This window comes from Anomaloglossus baeobatrachus, chromosome 1, assembly GCF_048569485.1.
Source record: "Anomaloglossus baeobatrachus isolate aAnoBae1 chromosome 1, aAnoBae1.hap1, whole genome shotgun sequence".
NCBI lineage: Eukaryota > Metazoa > Chordata > Amphibia > Anura > Aromobatidae > Anomaloglossus > Anomaloglossus baeobatrachus.
Genome location: NC_134353.1, coordinates 192348024 through 192367377, shown reverse-complemented (window position 1 = coordinate 192367377; position 19354 = coordinate 192348024). Strand labels below are relative to the sequence as shown.

Sequence of the window (19354 nt, the reverse complement as noted above, 5' to 3'; positions counted from 1 at the left end):
CACAGCGACGCAGCAGCGATCATAACGTCGCTGTGCTACATGTGCAGAGAGCAGGGAGCCGCGCTTAGCGCTGGCTCCTTGCTCTCCTAGGCACAGTACACATCGGGTTAATTAACCCGATGTGTACTGCAGCTACATGTCACAGTGCAGAGAGCAGGGAGCCGCGCACACTGCTTAGCGCTGGCTCCTTGCTCTCCTTAATACAGTATACATCGGGTTAATTACCCGATGTGTACTGCAGCCACATGTGCACAGAGCAGGAGCCGGCACTGGCAGCAAGAGCGGCGGAGGCTGGTAACGAAGGTAAATATCGGGTAACCAGGGAAAGGTCTTCCCTTGGTTACCCGATGTTTACGCTGGTTACAGCTTACCGCAGCTGCCAGACGCCGGCTCCTGCTCCCTGCTCGCTTCATTTCGTCGCTCTCTCGCTGTCACACACAGCGATGTGTGTGTCACAGCGGGAGAGTGACGACAAAAAAATGAAGCTGGACATTCAGCAACGACCGGCGACCTCACAACAGGGGCCAGGTCGTTGCTGGATGTAACACACAGCGGCAGCGACGGGACGTCGCTGCAACATCACAGAAAATGGTGATGTAGCAGCGACGTCGTTGTCGCTGTGTGTGACACCAGCTTAACTCCTGCTTCACACAATTGCTAATTAATGTATTTAGATAGCTTGTAAAGTAACCTGAATTGCCGGAAATGACAAATCCTACCTAGAAGTAGCTACCAAGATATTAGGCAAGGTAGCTACTATGGGGTCAACTAAGGGGGTCCATTTCACTTAGACATAGCGTGTTGTTACTGTTTACTATACAGTGGCATGTAAAGGTTTGGGCACCAATGGTAAAAATTACTGTTATTGTGAACAATTAAGCAAGTTGAAGATGAAATTATCTCTAAAAGGCATAAAGTTAAAGATGACACATTTCCTTTATATTGTATTTTTTTTATTTTACATTTGAAAAATTAGAAAAAAGGAAAATGAGCTGCTGCAAAAGTTTGGGCACCCTGCATGGTTAGTACCTAGTAGCATCCCCTTTGGCAAGAATTACCGCTTGAAAATGCTTTTTTGTAGCCAGCAAAGAGTCTTTCATTTCTTGTTTAAGAGATTTTCATCCATTCTTCCTTTGGAAAGTCTTCCAGTTCTGTGGGATTCCTGGGTCGTCTTGCATGCACTGATCTTTTGAGGTCTAGCCACAGATTTTCAATGATGATCAGATCAGGGGACCATGAGGGCCATTGTAAAACCTTGAGCTTGCGCCTTTTGAGGTAGTCTAGTGTGGGTTTTGACGTGTGTTTACACTCATCCATTTGTAGAAGCCATCCTCTTTTCAACTTCAGTTTTTTTTTACAGATGGTGTTATGTTTGCATCAAGAATTTGTTGAAATTTCATTTAATCCATTCTTCCCATTACCCTTGAAAAGATCCCTGTGCCATTGGCTGCAAAACAATCCCAAAGCATGACTGATCCACCCCCATGCTTAATGGTTGGCAAGATTTTCTTTTCTGACATTTTGTACCCTCTTTTCTCTGCATATACCTTTGATTATTGTGGCCAAATTGTTCTATTGTAGCCTCACCAGTCCACAGGACTTATTTCCAAAATGTATCGCGCTTGTTTAGATGTTCTTTTGCATACTGCTGACTCTGAATTTTATGGTGAGGACGCAGGAGAGGTTTTCTTCTGATGACTCTTCCTTGAAGGCCATATTTTTGCATCTTTCTCTGAACAGTAGAACAATGTACCACAACTCCAGAGTCTGCTAAATCTTCCTGAAGGTCTTTTACAATCAAGCTGGGATTATGATTTGCCTCTCTAGCATCATATGAGCAGCTCTCATAGAAATTTTGCTTGGTCTTACAGACATTATCTTGACCTCCACTGTTCCTGTGTTAACTGACATCTCTTAACTACATTTTGAACTAAGGAAAGAGCAACTTGAAAACCCTTTGCTATGTTATTATATCCTTCTCCACCTTTGTGGGCCTCCACCATTTTCACAGTGCTACGCAGCTAGTTAGAAGAACCCCTGGCTGCTGGTTTTTGGCACACGGTTAGAGGAGACTGGGTTTTAGAAAGCTGTTAAATTTGCATTACATGGCCCTTCCTAACGTTGATAGTGAACAAGCCATAACCCTAACAGTCTAAGGTCTGAAACCTTGGTAAAAGTTATCTGACCACACATCTCCAAGGGTGTCTCAACTTTAGCATCAGCCCATTTTCCTTTTTGTACATCTTCAAATGTAAAAGATGAAAATATTTTTTTTTGCCTAAAATACAAAGCAAATGTATCATCTTTAACTTCATGCCTTTTAGAGATCATTTCATCCTCAACTTGCTTAACTGTTCACAATAACAGTAATTTTTACCAGGGGTGTCGAAACTTTTACATGCCACTGTAGATGTTATAGAAATATAAATGTGGTTCCATTCTAAGTTTTACTGTGGAACTCCTTGGTTACTCCTGTTGCTAGTAGTCCTTCTCCCCAACATTATGTATTATCAGTATTGATGGTTGGACTTGCAGATAACCGGGACCGGCGGGTCACTGTTATCTTTTTTTTTAAATCCGGTTCCGGTCCAAAATCCGGTCCCCATATAAGCCTATGGAGACTAGAATCCAAAGACTAAAAATGTTGGTAGAAGGAATAGGGGCATAGGAGCAAGTGTGCTGTACTTACCGAGGATTCTTTGTGGCTGTCACACTACTTCCAGGTTGCGCATTCACTTCTGGAGCCAATAATTAACCTTCATTGAATATTCACTGCTTTCCCTGCCCACCGGCGTCTGGGATTGCAGTCAGATGCGCTCCCAGCCTGTGCGACAGCGTGACTGACCAATCACGGGCGCTGTCTGTGGGTCTATAGTGTACAGTAAAAATAAATAAATAAAATATTTTCCATAGTATCCCCCATATTATGATACCCAGCACTTTTGGTGTTTGTGTTTATTTACTTTCACGTCCAGATTAGTAATTGGAGTGTCTCATAAACACCTCCCATTACTAATCTAGTGGCAGCTGTGGGCTGTTATTAACCCCCAATTACCCTGATTGCAGCACCTTCCATTACTAATCTAGCGATTAGTGGCAGCTGTGGGCTGTTATTAACTCCCCATTACCCGAATTGCCACTGCAACAGTGCATTCGAGAAGAGCTGGGCAAAGCGCCGGGCTTGTTGCATCTAATGGATGAGATAAAACGGGCAGTTGCAGGCTGCTATTTTTAGTCTGGGGGGCATCCAATAAGCATGGTCCTCCACAGCCTGAAAATACCAGTCCTCAGCTGTCGGGCTTTATCTTGGCTGGGTATCAAAATTGGCGAGTCCGCATATCAGTTTTTTAAATTATTTAGTTAACTAATTAAAAAAAAAGTCGCATGCGGTTCCTCTTATAATAAAAATAGCCACATGCGGTTACTCTTATTTTGATGCACAGCCAAGATAAGCACATGGCTGGAGGCTGCAGCCTGTAGCTGTAGGCTTTATCTGTTCTGGGTTTAATAATATGGAAGGGAACCTACGCCAATTGTTTTATTTCTTTATTTTTATAACACGATACTGACCCGCAGACAGTACCTGTGATTGGTTGCAGTCAGACGCGCCCTCCAGCTTGTGTGACAGCATCACAGACTCCAGGACAGCTGGTGGGCAGGAAAAGCAGTGCATATGGATGAGCAATGATGAGCAGCCCAGGAAGTGAAGGAGAGGCTGCAGGAGCAGTGTACAGATGTGCCGGAGCATTCGTAAGTATGAAGCGCTTGCATCATTCTTATTTTCTTTATCTTTACTTTATTTTTTCTAATTTCTCGAGTGCCAGATGCATATCAACACCTGGAATCCCGGGTCCGACACCCGGGTACTTTTACAGTCCGGGTACGCCAATCAGTAACTAATTAGCATTGTGCAGAGAGGATAATGCCGTACCTACGCACATCCCTGGAGATTTGCATTCTGGATTATATTTCCAAGAGTAAGGCGGGCTTTGCACGTTGCGACATCGCAAGCCGATGCTGCGAGGTCGCACGCGATAGTCCTCGCCCCCGTCGCAGGTGCGATATCTTGTGATAGCTGGCATAGCGAAAATTATCGCTATGCCAGCTTCACATGCACTCACCTGCCCTGCAACCGTCGCTCTGGCAGGCGACCCGCCTCCTTCCTAAGGGGGCAGGTCGTGCGGCGTCATAGCGACGTCACACGGCAGGCGGCCAATAGCAACGGAGGGGCGGAGATGAGCAGGATGTAAACATCCCACCCACCTCCTTCCTTCCGTATAGCCGCCGGCGGCAGGTAAGGAGATGTTCCTCGCTCCTGCGGCTTCATACACAGCGATGTGTGCTGCCGCAGGAACGAGAAACAGCATCGTACCTGTCGCAGCAGCGTAATTATGAAAAAGTCGGAACCTGCACCGATGATACGATAACGACGCTTTTGCGCTCGTTAATCGTATCATCTAGGATTTACACACAACGATGTCGAAAGTGACGCCGGATGTGCGTCACTTTCGATTTGACCCCACCGACATCACACGTGCGATGTTGCAACGTGCAAAGCTGCCCTAAGGCTCTGTTCACATATCTGCAGTTCTGTTGTACTGCCTTATAGTGCGTTTTTTTGAACAGAGCAAGATAATCACTCTGCAGACAAGCTACAAGCAAGTCTATAGTCAGCCGTTTTTAAAGCATTTATACTGAACAGTGGCCAGCGTTCTTTCTATTTGATGCTTATTCTGTTCAGATATCTGTTTATCTTTCCATTTATAACAAACCAAGAGGGCAGGTTAAGCCCTTACCGCCATGGCCTGTTTTCAGCTTCCTGAAAGGGCCAAATTTTACAATTCTGACCAGTGTCACTTTATGAGGTAATTTTGGAACGCTTCAATGGATCCCAGTGATTATTTTTTGTGACACATTATACTTTATGGTAGAGGTAAATTTAGGTTCTTATTTTTAACTTTTATTTGTGGAAAATATCAGACTTTTGGTGAAAATTTTCAAAATATCGCTATTTTCAAAATTTTAATTTTTATGCCCTTAAACCAGACATTTATGTCACAAAAAATTGTTAAACAATAACATTTCCCACATGTCTACTTTACATCAACACTAGTTTTTTTAAACATATTTTTTTTGCTAAGACGTTAGAACGGTTAAAAGTTTACTTGCAAATTCTCATTTTTCCAACAAAATTTACGAAACCAATTTTTTTTAAGGGACCACATCCCATTTGAAGTGAGGGCCATATATGGCAGAAATATAACAAAAGTAACACAATTTTAAAAACAGTGCTCAAAACCACATTCAGGAAGTTTTTTAACAATTTAGGTGCTTCACAGGAATTAAAGCAATGTGGAAGGAAAAACTGAAAAAGTAAATTTTTGATACTCACCGTAAAATCTATTGCGCTTAAAGGCCGCTTTACACGCAACCACATCGCTGACGAGATGTCGTTGGGGTCACGGAATTCGTGAAGCGCATCCGGCCTCGTTAGCGACGTCTTTACTTGTGAAATGCAGGAACGATCGTTAACGATCAAAATTACTCACTTTATCGTTGATCGTTGACGCATCGTTCCTTTCCCGAATATCGTTGCTGTTGCAGGACGCAGGTTGTTCGTCGTTCCTGCGGCAGCACAAATCGCTATGTGTGACACCGCAGGAATGAGGAACTACATCGTACCTGCGGCCAGTGCAATGAGGAAGGAAGGAGGTGGGCGGGATATTCCGCCTGCTCATCTCCGCCCCTCCGCTTCTATTGGACGGCTGCCATGTGACGTCGCTGTGAGGCAGCACGAACTGCCCCCTTAGAAAGGAGGCGGTTCGCCTGCTACAGCGACTTCGCAGAGAAGGTAAGTCCGTGTGACGGGTGTTAACGATGTTGTGCGCCACGGGCATCGATTTGCCTGTGACGCACAACCGACGGGGGCGGGTTCGCTCACTAGCGATATCGATACCGATATCGCTGCATGTAAAGCAACCTTTAGTCTTCATTGGGGACACAGAACCCTGGGATAGTCTGCTGTCACCTGGAGGCTGACACAGATATTATATAGCAAATAAATTATCTCCTCCCAGCAGACTATACCTCACCTGCTTGTCCCCGACCTCCTCAGTTTAATGAGAAAGCAGTAGGAAAAGCAAAAAAGGTGAAGGAAAAGAACAACATAAATATATGCCCAACTGGGAAACAGTAGAGGGTGTTGTGTCTCCAATGAAGACTAACGAGAATCAAATTTTACAGTGAACAGCAAAAATCTACTTTTCTCAGTTACTTGATTGGGAGACACAAAATCCTGGGACATCCTAAAGTTGTCTACGGGGTGGGAAAAGACACAAGATAAATATTCGGTTGAAATCACAGAACTTACTGGTGAAGCTCTAGTGGAAGCTTGAGTAAGGCGGGCTTTGCACACTACGACATCGCAGGTGCGATGTCGGTGGGGTCAAATTGAAAATGACGAACTTCCGGCATCGCATGCAACATCGTAGTGTGTAAAGGCTCGATGATACGATTAACGAGCGCAAAAGCGTCGTAATCGTATCATCGGTGCAGCGTCGGCGTAATCCATGATCACATCGCTGTGTGTGAAGTCGCAAGAGCGAGGAACATCTCCTACCGGCGTCACTGCGGCTTCCGTAGGATATGCGGAAGGAAGGAGTGGGCGGGATGTTTACATCCCGCTCATCTCCGCCCCTCCACTCCTATTGGCCGCCTGTGTGACGTCGCAGTGACGCCATACGACCCGCCCCCTTAATAAGGAGGCGGGTCGCCGGCCAGAGCGACGGTCGCAGGACAGGTGAGTCCATGTGAAGCTGGCGTAGCGATAATGTTCGCTACGGCAGCTATCACAAGGATATCGCAGTTGTGATGGGGGCGGGGACTATCGCGCTCGGCATCGCAGCATCGGCTTGTGATGTCGCAACGTGCAAAGCCCGCCTTAGGCTAAGTTCACACTTCCGTTGTTTTGCATCAGTCACAATCCGTCGCCTAGAGGAATTACGGTATCCTGCAAAATATTTTGCAGGAATCCTGTTTTTCCCCATAGACTTCTATTAGTGACGGATTGCGACTGGTGATGCTGTCTTGCATCCACTGCGTCACGGTCAGTCATTTTTTAACTGACCGCCGGGTGGGAGCAACGCAGCCTGTAACGTTTTTTGAGCAGCGCGATCCGTAGGATTTTGCTGTGCATGCTCTCTCTGGCTCTCTGCCCCCATAACCAGGATAAACATCGGGTAACCAAGCAATGCGCTTTGGTTAGTTACCCGATATTTACAGTGGTTACGGGTGCAGGGAGCCAGCGCTAAGCTGGTATCCAAGATAAATATCGGGTAACCAAGCAAAAAGTGCTTTGCTTATACCCGATATTTACCATGGATACAGTGTGCAAGGGGCCGACACTTCACCACTCGGCTCCGCCCCCTCCCGCACTCTGCATGTGTACACACTCACAATCACACACACACACACACTCACTTGTCCCCAGCTCTGCAGTCCCCGCGGCACTTTATTCCTCAGCTCCACGGCCCCGCTCAGCTCCGCCCCCTTGCACTCTGCCCCCTCCCGCACTCCGCATGTACACATGGACGTAGACACACACACACACACTCTCACTCACTCACCTGTCCCCAGCCATGCAGACCGCGGCACTGACGTCCTCAGCTCCGCCCCCTGAACTCCGCCCCCCAAACTCCGCCCCCCCCGCACACAATGGAGTCCGACAATGAAATTCTTTCTTTGTCATCCATTGTCATCTGTTGTACAACGCATCAGTCACATGCGTCAAGCAACGCATGTGACTGATGCAAAACAACGGAAATGTGAACTTAGCCTTACCTGTAAAATCTTCCTTCCTGCTCAAGCTTGCATCAGCAGAAGCAAAGGTATGAACCCTGTAAAATTTTGAAAACATGTGTACAGATGCCCAGGTAGCTGTCTTATAGAGCTGCAGACCCGAGGCCTGATGATAAACCACCCGGGAACCCCCCATCGCTCGCTTTAAATGAGCCTTCAAACTATGTGGGGGAGCACAGGTCTGGTACTATACATTACATTACAGAAAGCTGGCTCCCGTTTGATGTGCAGAGGAAGGCTGACCACCTCTCCTTCACGGTCTGATACTGTACAGAACTGAACATTATTGGCTGTACATTACTGGATTTTGCCAGATGTGCAGATGAAGGGTACCCACCTCTTCTTCCAGGTCTGGTACTATACAGGACTGTACATTACTGACTGTACATTAGTGGTTCCTGTTAGTTGTGCAGATATGGGGTGCCCGCCTCTTCTTCTGAGTCTGGTACTGTACATTATATTACATTACAGGAAGTTGGATCTTGCTAGATATGCAGAAGAAGGATGCCCGCATCTTGCTAGATGCGCAGACAGAGGGTACCAGTCTCATTTTCAAGGTCTGGTACTGTACAGGACTATATATTACTGGCTGTACATTAGTGTCTCTTGATAGATGTGCAGACGATGGGCGCCCGCCTCTTCTTCCGGATTTGGTAGTGTACATTGCATTACAGAAAGTTGGATCTTGCTAGATGTGCAGACGAAGGATGCCCGTTTCTTGTTGGATGTGCAGATAAAGGGTGCCCACCTCTTCTTCCGGGTCTGGTACTGTACAGAAGTACATCATAATGGAGTCAGTTCTGCCTTTGTAGTGTACAGAACTCATTGTAGCTACAATAAACCTTTCTTTACTCCATAAAGGAAGTGGTTGCGCAATCCTTGGGAGACTGAGAAGTTATTCCTTATCATACATTACTGGCTGTACATTACTGGCTCCTTTTAGATGTGCAGACGCTGGGCACCCACCTCTTCTGCCGGGTCAGGTACTGTACAGAAGTGTACATTACTGGCTTTACATTACTGGCTCCTTTTAGATGTGGAGACGCTGGGCACTCACCTCTTCTTCCGGATTTAGTACTGTACATTACAGAACAGTAAGTTGGATCTCATTACTGTTGTACAAAATTTACCTTAAAATAATTCCTACAGAACCTATCTTGTTCGTAATCCTTGCACTATACTTTATACCATATATATTTCACATTATAATATTCCTTTAAGTGTTATTTTAATAATTAATTATAATTGACTTTTACAAAATTCCAAAATTGGCAAACAAGAAAGTGCTCACATAAAGTTATATCATGAATCACACAATGAATATTGTTAGCTCACTAAGATCTAAATAATGGTGCTCAGCAATACCTCGGGATATATTCTCTAATAGGTTCTGATTCTACATAGCCACATACTAGAGAAATCGAAAAATCTGGACATGGTTAGCCCCTTTCTGTATTATAAAATTTAGCTATTAAAGCCGTATTGTTGTATCTAGATACACCACCTAAACTTTAATTTTATGGGGCTTTATTAACGTGTTTTCTATGATCATTAAGAACCTAAGTGAAAACCTCTGAATTGAAAACGGCTTCTGCTGGGGTTTCTATGTCTATTATGGTGAAGATCATTGAATGGCCTAGACAACAATTAAAAATAAGAATCTACATTGAACTAGGCTAGAGACGTGCACTGGAACATGAATTGGTTTGTGTTAGGAGAGATTCTATGCACAGAGTCCTTGGTGTCGGGAAATTAAATTTTTCATTTAATCTGCAATTTATTCATGTTAACAAAGCTCTATATATGAAGGAACGGTTGTTGAAATCTTTTTAAGAAATCACAATTTATACCTTCTGTTTTATCAATAATGACAAATCTGAAATTCTAATTTGAAGCTAAGCCATTTTCTTACGTCTTTATAATTCATGTATAAGCTTCCAAATGTAACCTCAAATCCTAAGAATTATATGAATATTAAAGAGATAACTAGTGATGGCTTGAATTGTGTTTTATAATAGTTTTATCTGGAAAGCTCCCAGGTGGAATACATTAAAATCAATATATGGAACAGCCAGGAATAATACTGACTGTAATACCAAGATAACGTGCCAATGTGCATTCGAAAGTGGCACAATGAGCTGGCAAATAAATACGATTCTTACGCTAGGTTGACAGTGCTATTTCTTCAACTTACGAATTTCTTTTTGTCCCCATTATGTTCACATTACAAGTGATTCATAGGCAAGAACTGAGAAATTAAAATGTTGATGTCCAACTTACAAGGAAAAATATTTGCATACATTTCATAAATATTTATGAAATCTAACAATAACAAGCATGCAACAGTATACTAAATTTATAAACAGTGAGACTTATAACAATCCATTGTCACAGATTTTTTGCTGTGGGTTTGGAGCACAAACCTAAAGATGACTTTTATACAAAAAGTAAAAGTGCTTGTATATTAAAAAAAAAACCCTTATTACACTGCATGTTTACTTTCCAATTAATGTATAAGCTGGTAAATTGTATAGTGACCTGTCATAGATATCATACAGTGTTATCATGACTAACCATATACTGCAAGGTTTACTATTGTCATTGGATGTCACTATCACAGGTGTGAGGGGATAACAGGGGACCTGGGTTCTACACTGGCCATGGATGTCTCTACTCCCAGAGATACGTCTAGTGGTGACGATGTATGGGCCATCTTCCTATCCCCTGCTCCTGGGCCTTCCTGATCTAATACACCCTCTCCCCCACCCCAGGGGAGGACAGGGAAAGGACTGGTAGAACCTACAGATATGGACAAACTGGGGAAACCAAAACTTTATCAAGCAGCATGCTCACACAGAATAATCAGACAACAAATGATAAGGAGGAAAATGAAGATCAGGGAGGAAATAACCAAACAACAAGAGGAATTCCACAGCACACCAAGCAACATGCAGTAAATCACCAGTTACTGCAACATAACAGCACACGGACCGGTTAAAGCTATAGTCGGCATTGCAAGACAGATTCCTCAATCTTAAAGGGAACCTGTCAGAAGAAATTTCGTAATAAACCTAAAAGATTCCCCTTCTGCAGCTCCTGTGCTGCATTCTAGCAAGGTTCCTGTGATTGCGCAAGCGTGAGATTATGGGCGGCGCTGTGATTATCATCAGCAAGTACCCGCCCATAATCTCATGCCCGCGCTTTCCCCTCTGCCTCCACCGTTCTGCGCAAGCGCTGGCCAGATGAACCCACGTCACCTCTTACCCATGTTTCCCTGGAGCAGGAAATAGATGGGAGGAGCGGAGCACACCACCGATCAACAGGGTTCATCTGGCCAGCGCTTGCGCAGAACGGTGGAGGCAGAGGGGAAAGCGTGGGTACTTGCTGATGACAATCACAGCGCCGCCCATAATCTCATGCCTGCGTAATCACGTCACCAGCGGTCACACTGTGCACAGTGCACAGTACCGCGAGAGTGGCACGGCGCATGCGCGAGACCTTGGGAGCACTGGGCGGCGTCCTCAGTATGGAAATGAGTGATGGGGACGGCGTAAACCGGCAGGAGGGCGACTAACGGACGCAAGAGAGCCCGCCCCAGTGTCCAGAAAAAAATATTTGCATACAAAAAGTAAGACTTTATAAACTATTTATTTAGTTCTCAAAGGGGGCAGAATAGCAACAGGAACCTTGCTAGAATGCAGCACAGGAGCTGCAGAGGGGGAATCTTTTAGGTTTATTACGAAATTTCTGCTGACAGGTTCCCTTTAAAAAGGCGAGGAGTAACTGTGATAGGTCTCCCACAACATGTGATCCAAAAAGTAACCAGCAGGCTAGCAGTAATTTACTCCTCCTAGTCCAATCACTAATGAGCACACAGCTGGTCGACGCCCGAGCCTACCTGTGCAACTCAGAAGCATCAGAGAAAGCATAGTTGGAGTGTCAGTCTATAGTGTGAACAGCATCTGATGCCACCATGACACTCAGCTAGTTTAGAGCCAAACATTGTGTGACAGTCCCTGTATGGAATCGGGACTGTCCTATAAAGTAAAAAAAAAAATGGAATCCCTTATGTATACTGCACAAAGGCATGATAGGCCTCTGTAAGCTCTGTAAGGTGAAAAGGGGTCTATGAATGGAGAACAAGGTAATCCCAACCAGCCACCCCATTGTGAGAACTAGCAAAACCAGAAGGTAGAGAAGTTGTCAACATTTGGTGAAAATATTGTTGTCCCCGCATTTGTAATATGCTAATCACTTATATCATGCAACTTCATTTTCTAATTTTGTCTCTGTGAAGAATAATCTAGTAAATATGTGAGCCTGACAGAAGCAATTAGAATTGTGGACCCATAGGGGAAGGGTGAGCAAGAATCAATGTTTATTCCATTTATTCACAAGCTATTTTACTGACGTGCAATGAGACAAATAAACCAAATTGTTTCACTGTAGATGTGTCGTTTTGTGTGAACAGAAATGCTAAAGTCTTCATATAACAGGCTCTAGAGATTTGAGAGTGGTTAAGGCTAGGTTCACATTTCCGTTGTTTTGCATCAGTCACATGCGTTGCTTAACGCTTGTGACTGATGAGTTGTACAACGGATGACAAGTATTGTAAGAGAAAGTGGATTCCGTTATAAAACAAGAGACAGAGAGAACAATCAGCTGATCGCTCTCATTAGCCGGCCACCGGCTTTTGAGAGCGAACAGATGATCTCCCGGCGGCCGACTAATGAGAGCGATCAGCTGATCGTTCACAATAGCCGGCCGCCGGCTTTTGAGAGCAAACAGATGATCTCCCGGCGGCCAGCTAATGAGAGCGATCAGCTGATCGCTCTTATTAGCCGGCCGTCGGGTGATCAGCTGATCGCTCTCATTAGCCGGCCACTGGGTGATCAGCTGATCGCTCTCATTAGCCGGCCGCTGGGTGATCAGCTGATCGCTCACAGAAGGTGGCTGCCGGGCGATCAGCTGATCGTTCTGCCGCCGAGAGAGAGCATGCGCATCGAAATCAAAAGGATTCTGCTGCTCAAAAAATGCACATGGTGCGTTCCTGCCGCCCGACGGTCAGTCGTTCCATGGAGGAGGATCCAACACAGTGTCATCAGTCACAATCCACCGCTCATACAAGTATATGTGAACAACGGAATACGCCAAACGGATTCCGTTGTTTACCAGAGACGCGGATTGTGACTGATAAAAATTGACGGAAATGTGAACCTAGCCTAAGAGGTAAACATTTAGCTTACAATGTTGCTTTACAGCCGCTGGTTGTTGTGCCAAAACTACAGTTTAACTATAAGTACTTTTGGTTTGAGAAAAGGTTGAGTACAGAAAAGCAACTACTACTACTAGAAGCACAACTACCAGCGTGGAATACTCTGTTTATATAGCAGTGTAGTCAGCTAAATGTCTACCAAGTGAGGACCACCTTAACGCCTTATTTTACCTGCATTCTACAATACTACCCGTTGTGCACTTGTCTCACTCTTCTTTTTCATATGCTCTAGAGGTTCACAGATCTCTTATTGTGTCTTTCAGGTTCCATCAGTTCTTGGGTGGTGATCTTCATACTTCCAATAAACAGTGCCCTGAATCCCATCTTGTACACTATAACAACTAGACCATTCAAAGAGATGATCTGTCAGATATGGAACAACTACAAACAACGACGTTCAATTGGGAACAAAAGTAGACCAAAGGATTACTCACCATCCTTTTTCTGGGTGGAGATGTGGCCTCTACAAGACCTTTCTGCAGAAATAATGAGACCTGGTCTTTACACAGACTCTGAAGTATCAGTAGATACTCACACAACAAGACTTAGTTACACATAGTAGCAGGCAAGAACTTTGTATTTTTTTTATTATCCAAATAAGAGAATAAAGGTCCTTACGACACATTGAATCACTTCTGAGGATCTGACTACTGATGGACTGGATTCGAGCAATGATAGATGACTTTAAGCTATGGCTTCAACTAATGGCTTAGAGGTCTAAAATATATAAAGTTCACAGTTTAGATTTTTGATGTTACCTATGGTCCAAGTACTTGGAGGTGAACTCAACAGAATTGAAGGAAAACGGACCAAGATTGAAGTCTGTAAAATAATTTTATACTATAATCCTGTCCACAAGTAAAGAACCACTTAAGCTGTCCCACCAACAATTTTTTTTTAGATAAAAAGTGTTTGTTTTTAAAAGAATGAACAGATAATGAATGATAAAATAGTGATTTAGATGTCAATACAAAACAAATGGACTTTGCACCATGAAAGATAATAAAAAGTAAAATACATTTGGTAAAACATTGGAGCAGGAGTGACGGACAAGATAAAGGGTTCAAACAGAATTTCTACAGGAAAATTACAAAATAAATATATAAACTAATTGTACTGAGCGAAAAATCCTAAAGTAATGTGCATGTTTAGAAAGTAAAGTAATAACTGAACTAAATTTCTTATATATGAAAAATTTCTCATAAAAGAAGAAAAAAATTACTCTTTATCTATTTGCTTTGATGATACACTACAACACAAGAAATCTGTATTGTAAATCATAACAGTTCCTAAGCAAAAGGTCTGTAAGGATTTTTGTACAGTACAATAAGAACACTATTCGTCAAATGTTTGGACACGTTGCTCATGCAGTGGTTTTCTTTGTGCTTATTGAAGATGCACAAATCAAGACTTAATTTGTGGAATCAATCGCTTTGAGGAATGCCCAGGAAAGAAAGGACAAGAATAACATTTGCTGCAGAGAATAAGTTCATCATAGTTACTAGCCTCAAAAGATGCAAATTGACAGCCCCGAAGAAAACAGCTCTCATAAATGATGCATAGACATCATGTAGCAGACGCATCTCAAAAACAACTGTCCAGAGGTGACTGTGAGAAGAGGCCTGTATAGTTAAATTGTTGCAAGGAAACCACTACTGAGGACCACAAAGAATAGATTTGTTTGGGCAAAGTAGCACAATGATTGGACATTAGATCAGAAGTCTTTGCTGTGGTCTGACAAGCTAAAATTTGAAATATTTGGAATCTACCACAATGTTTTCATGAGGTGCAGGAAAGGTGACCAGATGGTTTCTCCATGTGTGGAGCTCACTTAGAACCTTTTGGAGCTTTTGTGGTGACACCGTAGATGATTTATAGCAGGTTCAAGGCACACACCCAGGGCTACCACAGCATTTTGCAATGACATGCCATCTCATATACTTTTTATTTAGTTGGGAGCATCATTTGTGATGTAGCAGAACAATTACCCCAAAACACCCCCAAGCTTTTTAAGGGCTATATGACCAAGAAGGGGGAAAGAGTGTTGCATTAGATGACATAGCATCTAAAATCACCCAACCTCATCCCATTCAGATGATTCAGCATGGGTTGGACTGCAGAGGGAAGGCAAAGCAACCAAAACATCTGTGAATTCCTTCAGGACTGCTGAAAAGACTTTCCAGGTGACTACTTAATAAAGCTGTTTGTGAGAATGCAAAAGGAGTGTAAAGGTGTCATCAGAATAAAAGGGGAGAGACTTTGAGGAATCTACGGTTTAATACATACTCTGTTTTTGTTCATATGTGTTACTTTTTGTTTCCATTTGTTTTCCTTCATGGTTTTGTTGTCTTCAATCTGAATCTAAAATGTGCACATTCTTATAAGAACAAGGAAAACCATTGCATGAAAAGCTCTCAAAATTTTTCATACTGTACTGAATCTCCTCCCTTCTCTGGCTCATGTAAAGCCAATGCTGTCAATCAAATAAGAGAGCGGCAGAAATAGATGGAAAACAAGTAGGAGGGAAGGTGCACTGAACCGTTTGGTCACACTGAGTGATTGTACATGTTTGAACAGGCAGTTTGAACTGACATGCTGTTTAATTTATTTTTGCAGTATAACTACCTTTGCTGTCAGTTAATCAAAAATAGATACTGTGTGCTGTCAGGATAATACTACACCCTCTTTTTCACCTTTTACCTCTGACCTCTTACCAAGACAAGCCCTGCAGACAATGCAGATATCCCACAGCTGCCACCAATATGTTACTGAGACAGCCCAGGAGATCACGCAAATATCCCACCGCTGCGACCAATTTGTCACGAACAGCACTCAGCTGCCCCCAATTGTAAGGATAATTTGCAATTGACTGCCGATTGATGGATGAGGCAACGACGGCTTTCACTACTAGGCCAATTATTGAAACACTGACAGTGAGCATATAGTATATTCACAACCGATTCCAGCTCATGGAATTAATATATATCTCAGTACAGTCACTGACAACTCCACAGTAACAAAACGAACCAATACTAGCTGCCATCACCAATCGTTTTACAGGCTGATTGGCTAACCATTACAGGTAGCGCATGGCTTCGGGGATTCAGTTTATAGAGCAAGAAGAACAAAACTATTAGATTTTATATATTCAGTCTGAAAAGTAGGCAGTTTTTATGAAAATTTACAAAAGAGATTGCAAAGGGGAACAAAACAATACATCGTAGACAATTACATAAAATTAATGGGATAAACAAAAGAAAATTACTAAACCTTATGTCACTGCAATGGTTTCAGAGCTTCAAAGAGGGAGGTACTCCTTAGGAAAAAAGGACAGAACAGCAAACTGTAATTTCCAAGGACTAAAAAAGTACCAAATCGAATTTCTGCTTGTAGCGCCGGTGTCTCTGCAGAGATGCCGACTTACTCACCACCTTGGCCAGGTCACCTCCTCCCCCACACTCCCCCGGCCATCCATATGCGCTTGCTGCCGCCTCCTCCCCCTCCCAAGCCTGTACATGCCTCACAGGGTTCCCTGGAGGGCATATAAGACACGTGTGCGCACACCAGCCATCCTTTTAAAGGGCCAGCATGCCATTTCCCAGAAATGCCTCTCAGTCTATGGCTGAGAGGCACTATATATTTAAGGCACACTCACATTTAGTTAGTCAGTATATTAGTCTGCTGGCTAGTTGTCAGGTCCCGTTACCTCTGTGTCTGTCACCTATACCTAAGGAGTACTTTACACGTTGCGTCATCGCTAGCGATATATCGTCAGGGTCACATCGTTAGTGACGCACATCTGGGGCTGGTAGCGACATCGCAAAGTGTAAGTCCTAAGTGCGACAATGAACGAGCACAGAAGTGTAAAAAATCGCTGATTTGTGTAACGTCGTTCATGTCCATAATGTCGCTACATCAGGAGATACGATGTTGTTTGTCGCTCCTGCGGCGTAACACATCGCTGTGTGTGAAGCTGCAGGAACGACAAACATCTCCTTACCTGCGGCCACCAGCAATGCGGAAGGAAGGAGGTGGGCGGGATGTTACGTCCCGCTCATCTCCGCCCCTCCGCTTCTATTGGCTGGCCGCTTAGTGACGTCGCAGTGACATCGAACGCACCTCCCCCTTGAAGGTGGGATTGTTCTGCTGTCACAGTGACGTCGCCGACCAGGTATATACGTGTGAAGCTGCCGTAGCGATTATGTTCGCTACGGCAGCAATCACAAGATATCGCATGTACGATGGAGGCGGGTGCTATCGCGCTGGACATCGCTAGCAAGTGCTAGCGATGTCACAACGTGTAAAGTACCCCTAAGTCTGCCTTCCCATATCTGTCTGTTCCTGCCGTGCCCACCATACCTTTCCATACCCGCCTGTCCTGCCTGCCTCAGTCACCCTTTCTGTACCTGTGTGTATAATTGAGTCTGTCAACTGTCCTAGGGGTCAGCTGCTACAGTCCCGGTCACCACCCTGGGAGTGATACCTTGTGTCTGACTCGTGGTGGGTGCTTAGTCAAGCTCCTCCCACTAAAGGTTAAGCCTTGGGTTCCCCTGTGGTCCAGTGGGTCCACTAACCCCGCTCGCTGCTTCTACACCAGCCGTGAGCGTTACACTGCTTTTTATTAAATCAAAGTTATACCCACATACTTCCCCTTGATGAGCTGCTTGAGGGATGTGCTAAGCCCTTCAGAATTTTAGGAGACCCCAACTTACAGAATATCTATATGTTCAATGTGGGGGTAAAGATGTCTTTTAACCAGAGATCTCTTATGGATTTTAATTTCTCTATGAAAACCTCTGTATAGGTAAGGTGTATTAACTGTTGCTTCTAATGTGGCTGGTCATTAAAGTTGTTATCTAGGCCTGAAGTTTGATGTCTTCTCCGTAAATTCAGCTGAACTCAATGATTTCAGAGGGACTAACTGCCCATCTGATGAGTATGGGGTCCTCCTGACCCTATCCAACAGGTGATAATGGTCAATGGAATCAGAAAGTTCGGTTTGTTAGAATTCCAGCCACCATTACATTTTTTGAGAGGTCTGGAAATTACATTCTCCTCTTTCCCAATTAAAAACCTTGGCGCTCCTGTTTGTTGGGGAGTCTGGAGAGATAACTGTCGGCCAGAGCTACAGGTGCATCTCAATAAATTAGATTATCATCAAAAGTTAATTTATTTCAGTAATTCAATACAAAAAGGGAAACACATATATTATACAGAGTCATTGCAAACATTCAAGCGTTTATTTCTGTTAATGTTGATGATTATGGCTTACAGTCAATGAAACCCAAAAGTCATTATCTCAGAAAATTAGAATCTATATATAATTGCCTTATTCTGTCTCTGTCTGTCTGTCTGTCTTGCTCCAAAATGACGTCATTACAGGGACAACCGTCTCATTGGCCACTGAGCCCAACACCGCCCCCCGCACGAATTGGCCGCGCCGCTCGGCCCAGCCATGCCCACCGCACTGTGCCCGCCCGGCCACGCCTCCCGCACACTGTGCCGCTCGGCCATGCCCCCCGCACACTGTGCTCACTCGGCCATGCCCCCCGCACACTGTGCCCGCTTGGCCACGCCCCCTGCACACTGCCCGCTCGGCTACGCCCCCACAGACTGTGCCCGCTCGGCCATGCCCCTGCACACTGTGTCCGCTCGGCCATGCCCCCCGCACACATTGGGCACCTATACACCTCCCCCCAGGACTACTCCACCTATTAGACTCCTCTACCCCAGGACTACTCCTCCTATTAGACTCCTCTACCCCAGGACTACTCCTCCTATTAGACTCCTCTCCCCCCAGGACTACTCATCCTATTAGACTCCTTCCCCCAGGACTACTCCTCCTATTAGACTCCTCTACCCCAGGACTACTCCTCCTATTAGACTCCTCTCCCCCAGGACTACTCATCCTATTAGACTCCTCCCCCCAGGACTACTCCACCTATTATACTCCTCTCTCCCCAGGACTACTGCTCCTATTATCCTCCTCTCTCCCCAGGACTACTCCTCCTATTATACTCCTCTCCCCCCAGGACTACTCCTCCTATTATACTCCTCTCTCCCCAGGACTACTGCTCCTATTATCCTCCTCTCTCCCCAGGACTACTCCTCCTATTATACTCCTCTCTCCCCAGGACTACTCCTCCTATTACACTCTTCTCCCCCCAGGACTACTCCTCCTATTATACTCCTCTCCCCCCAGGACTACTCCTCCTATTATAC

General features: G+C 44.4%; 1 protein-coding gene across 1 annotated transcript in view; it reads left to right on the top strand.

Moving 5' to 3' along the window:
• RXFP1 (relaxin family peptide receptor 1) overlaps positions 1 to 18270 on the top strand; it is a 492164-nt gene extending 473894 nt beyond the window's left edge. The window contains exon 18 of the mRNA XM_075347535.1: positions 13396 to 18270. Within this exon, the coding sequence (XP_075203650.1) occupies positions 13396 to 13691 (296 nt within the window). The 3' untranslated portion in view covers positions 13692 to 18270. The remainder of the gene's footprint in view (positions 1 to 13395) is intronic.
• Positions 18271 to 19354: the final 1084 nt, after the last annotated feature.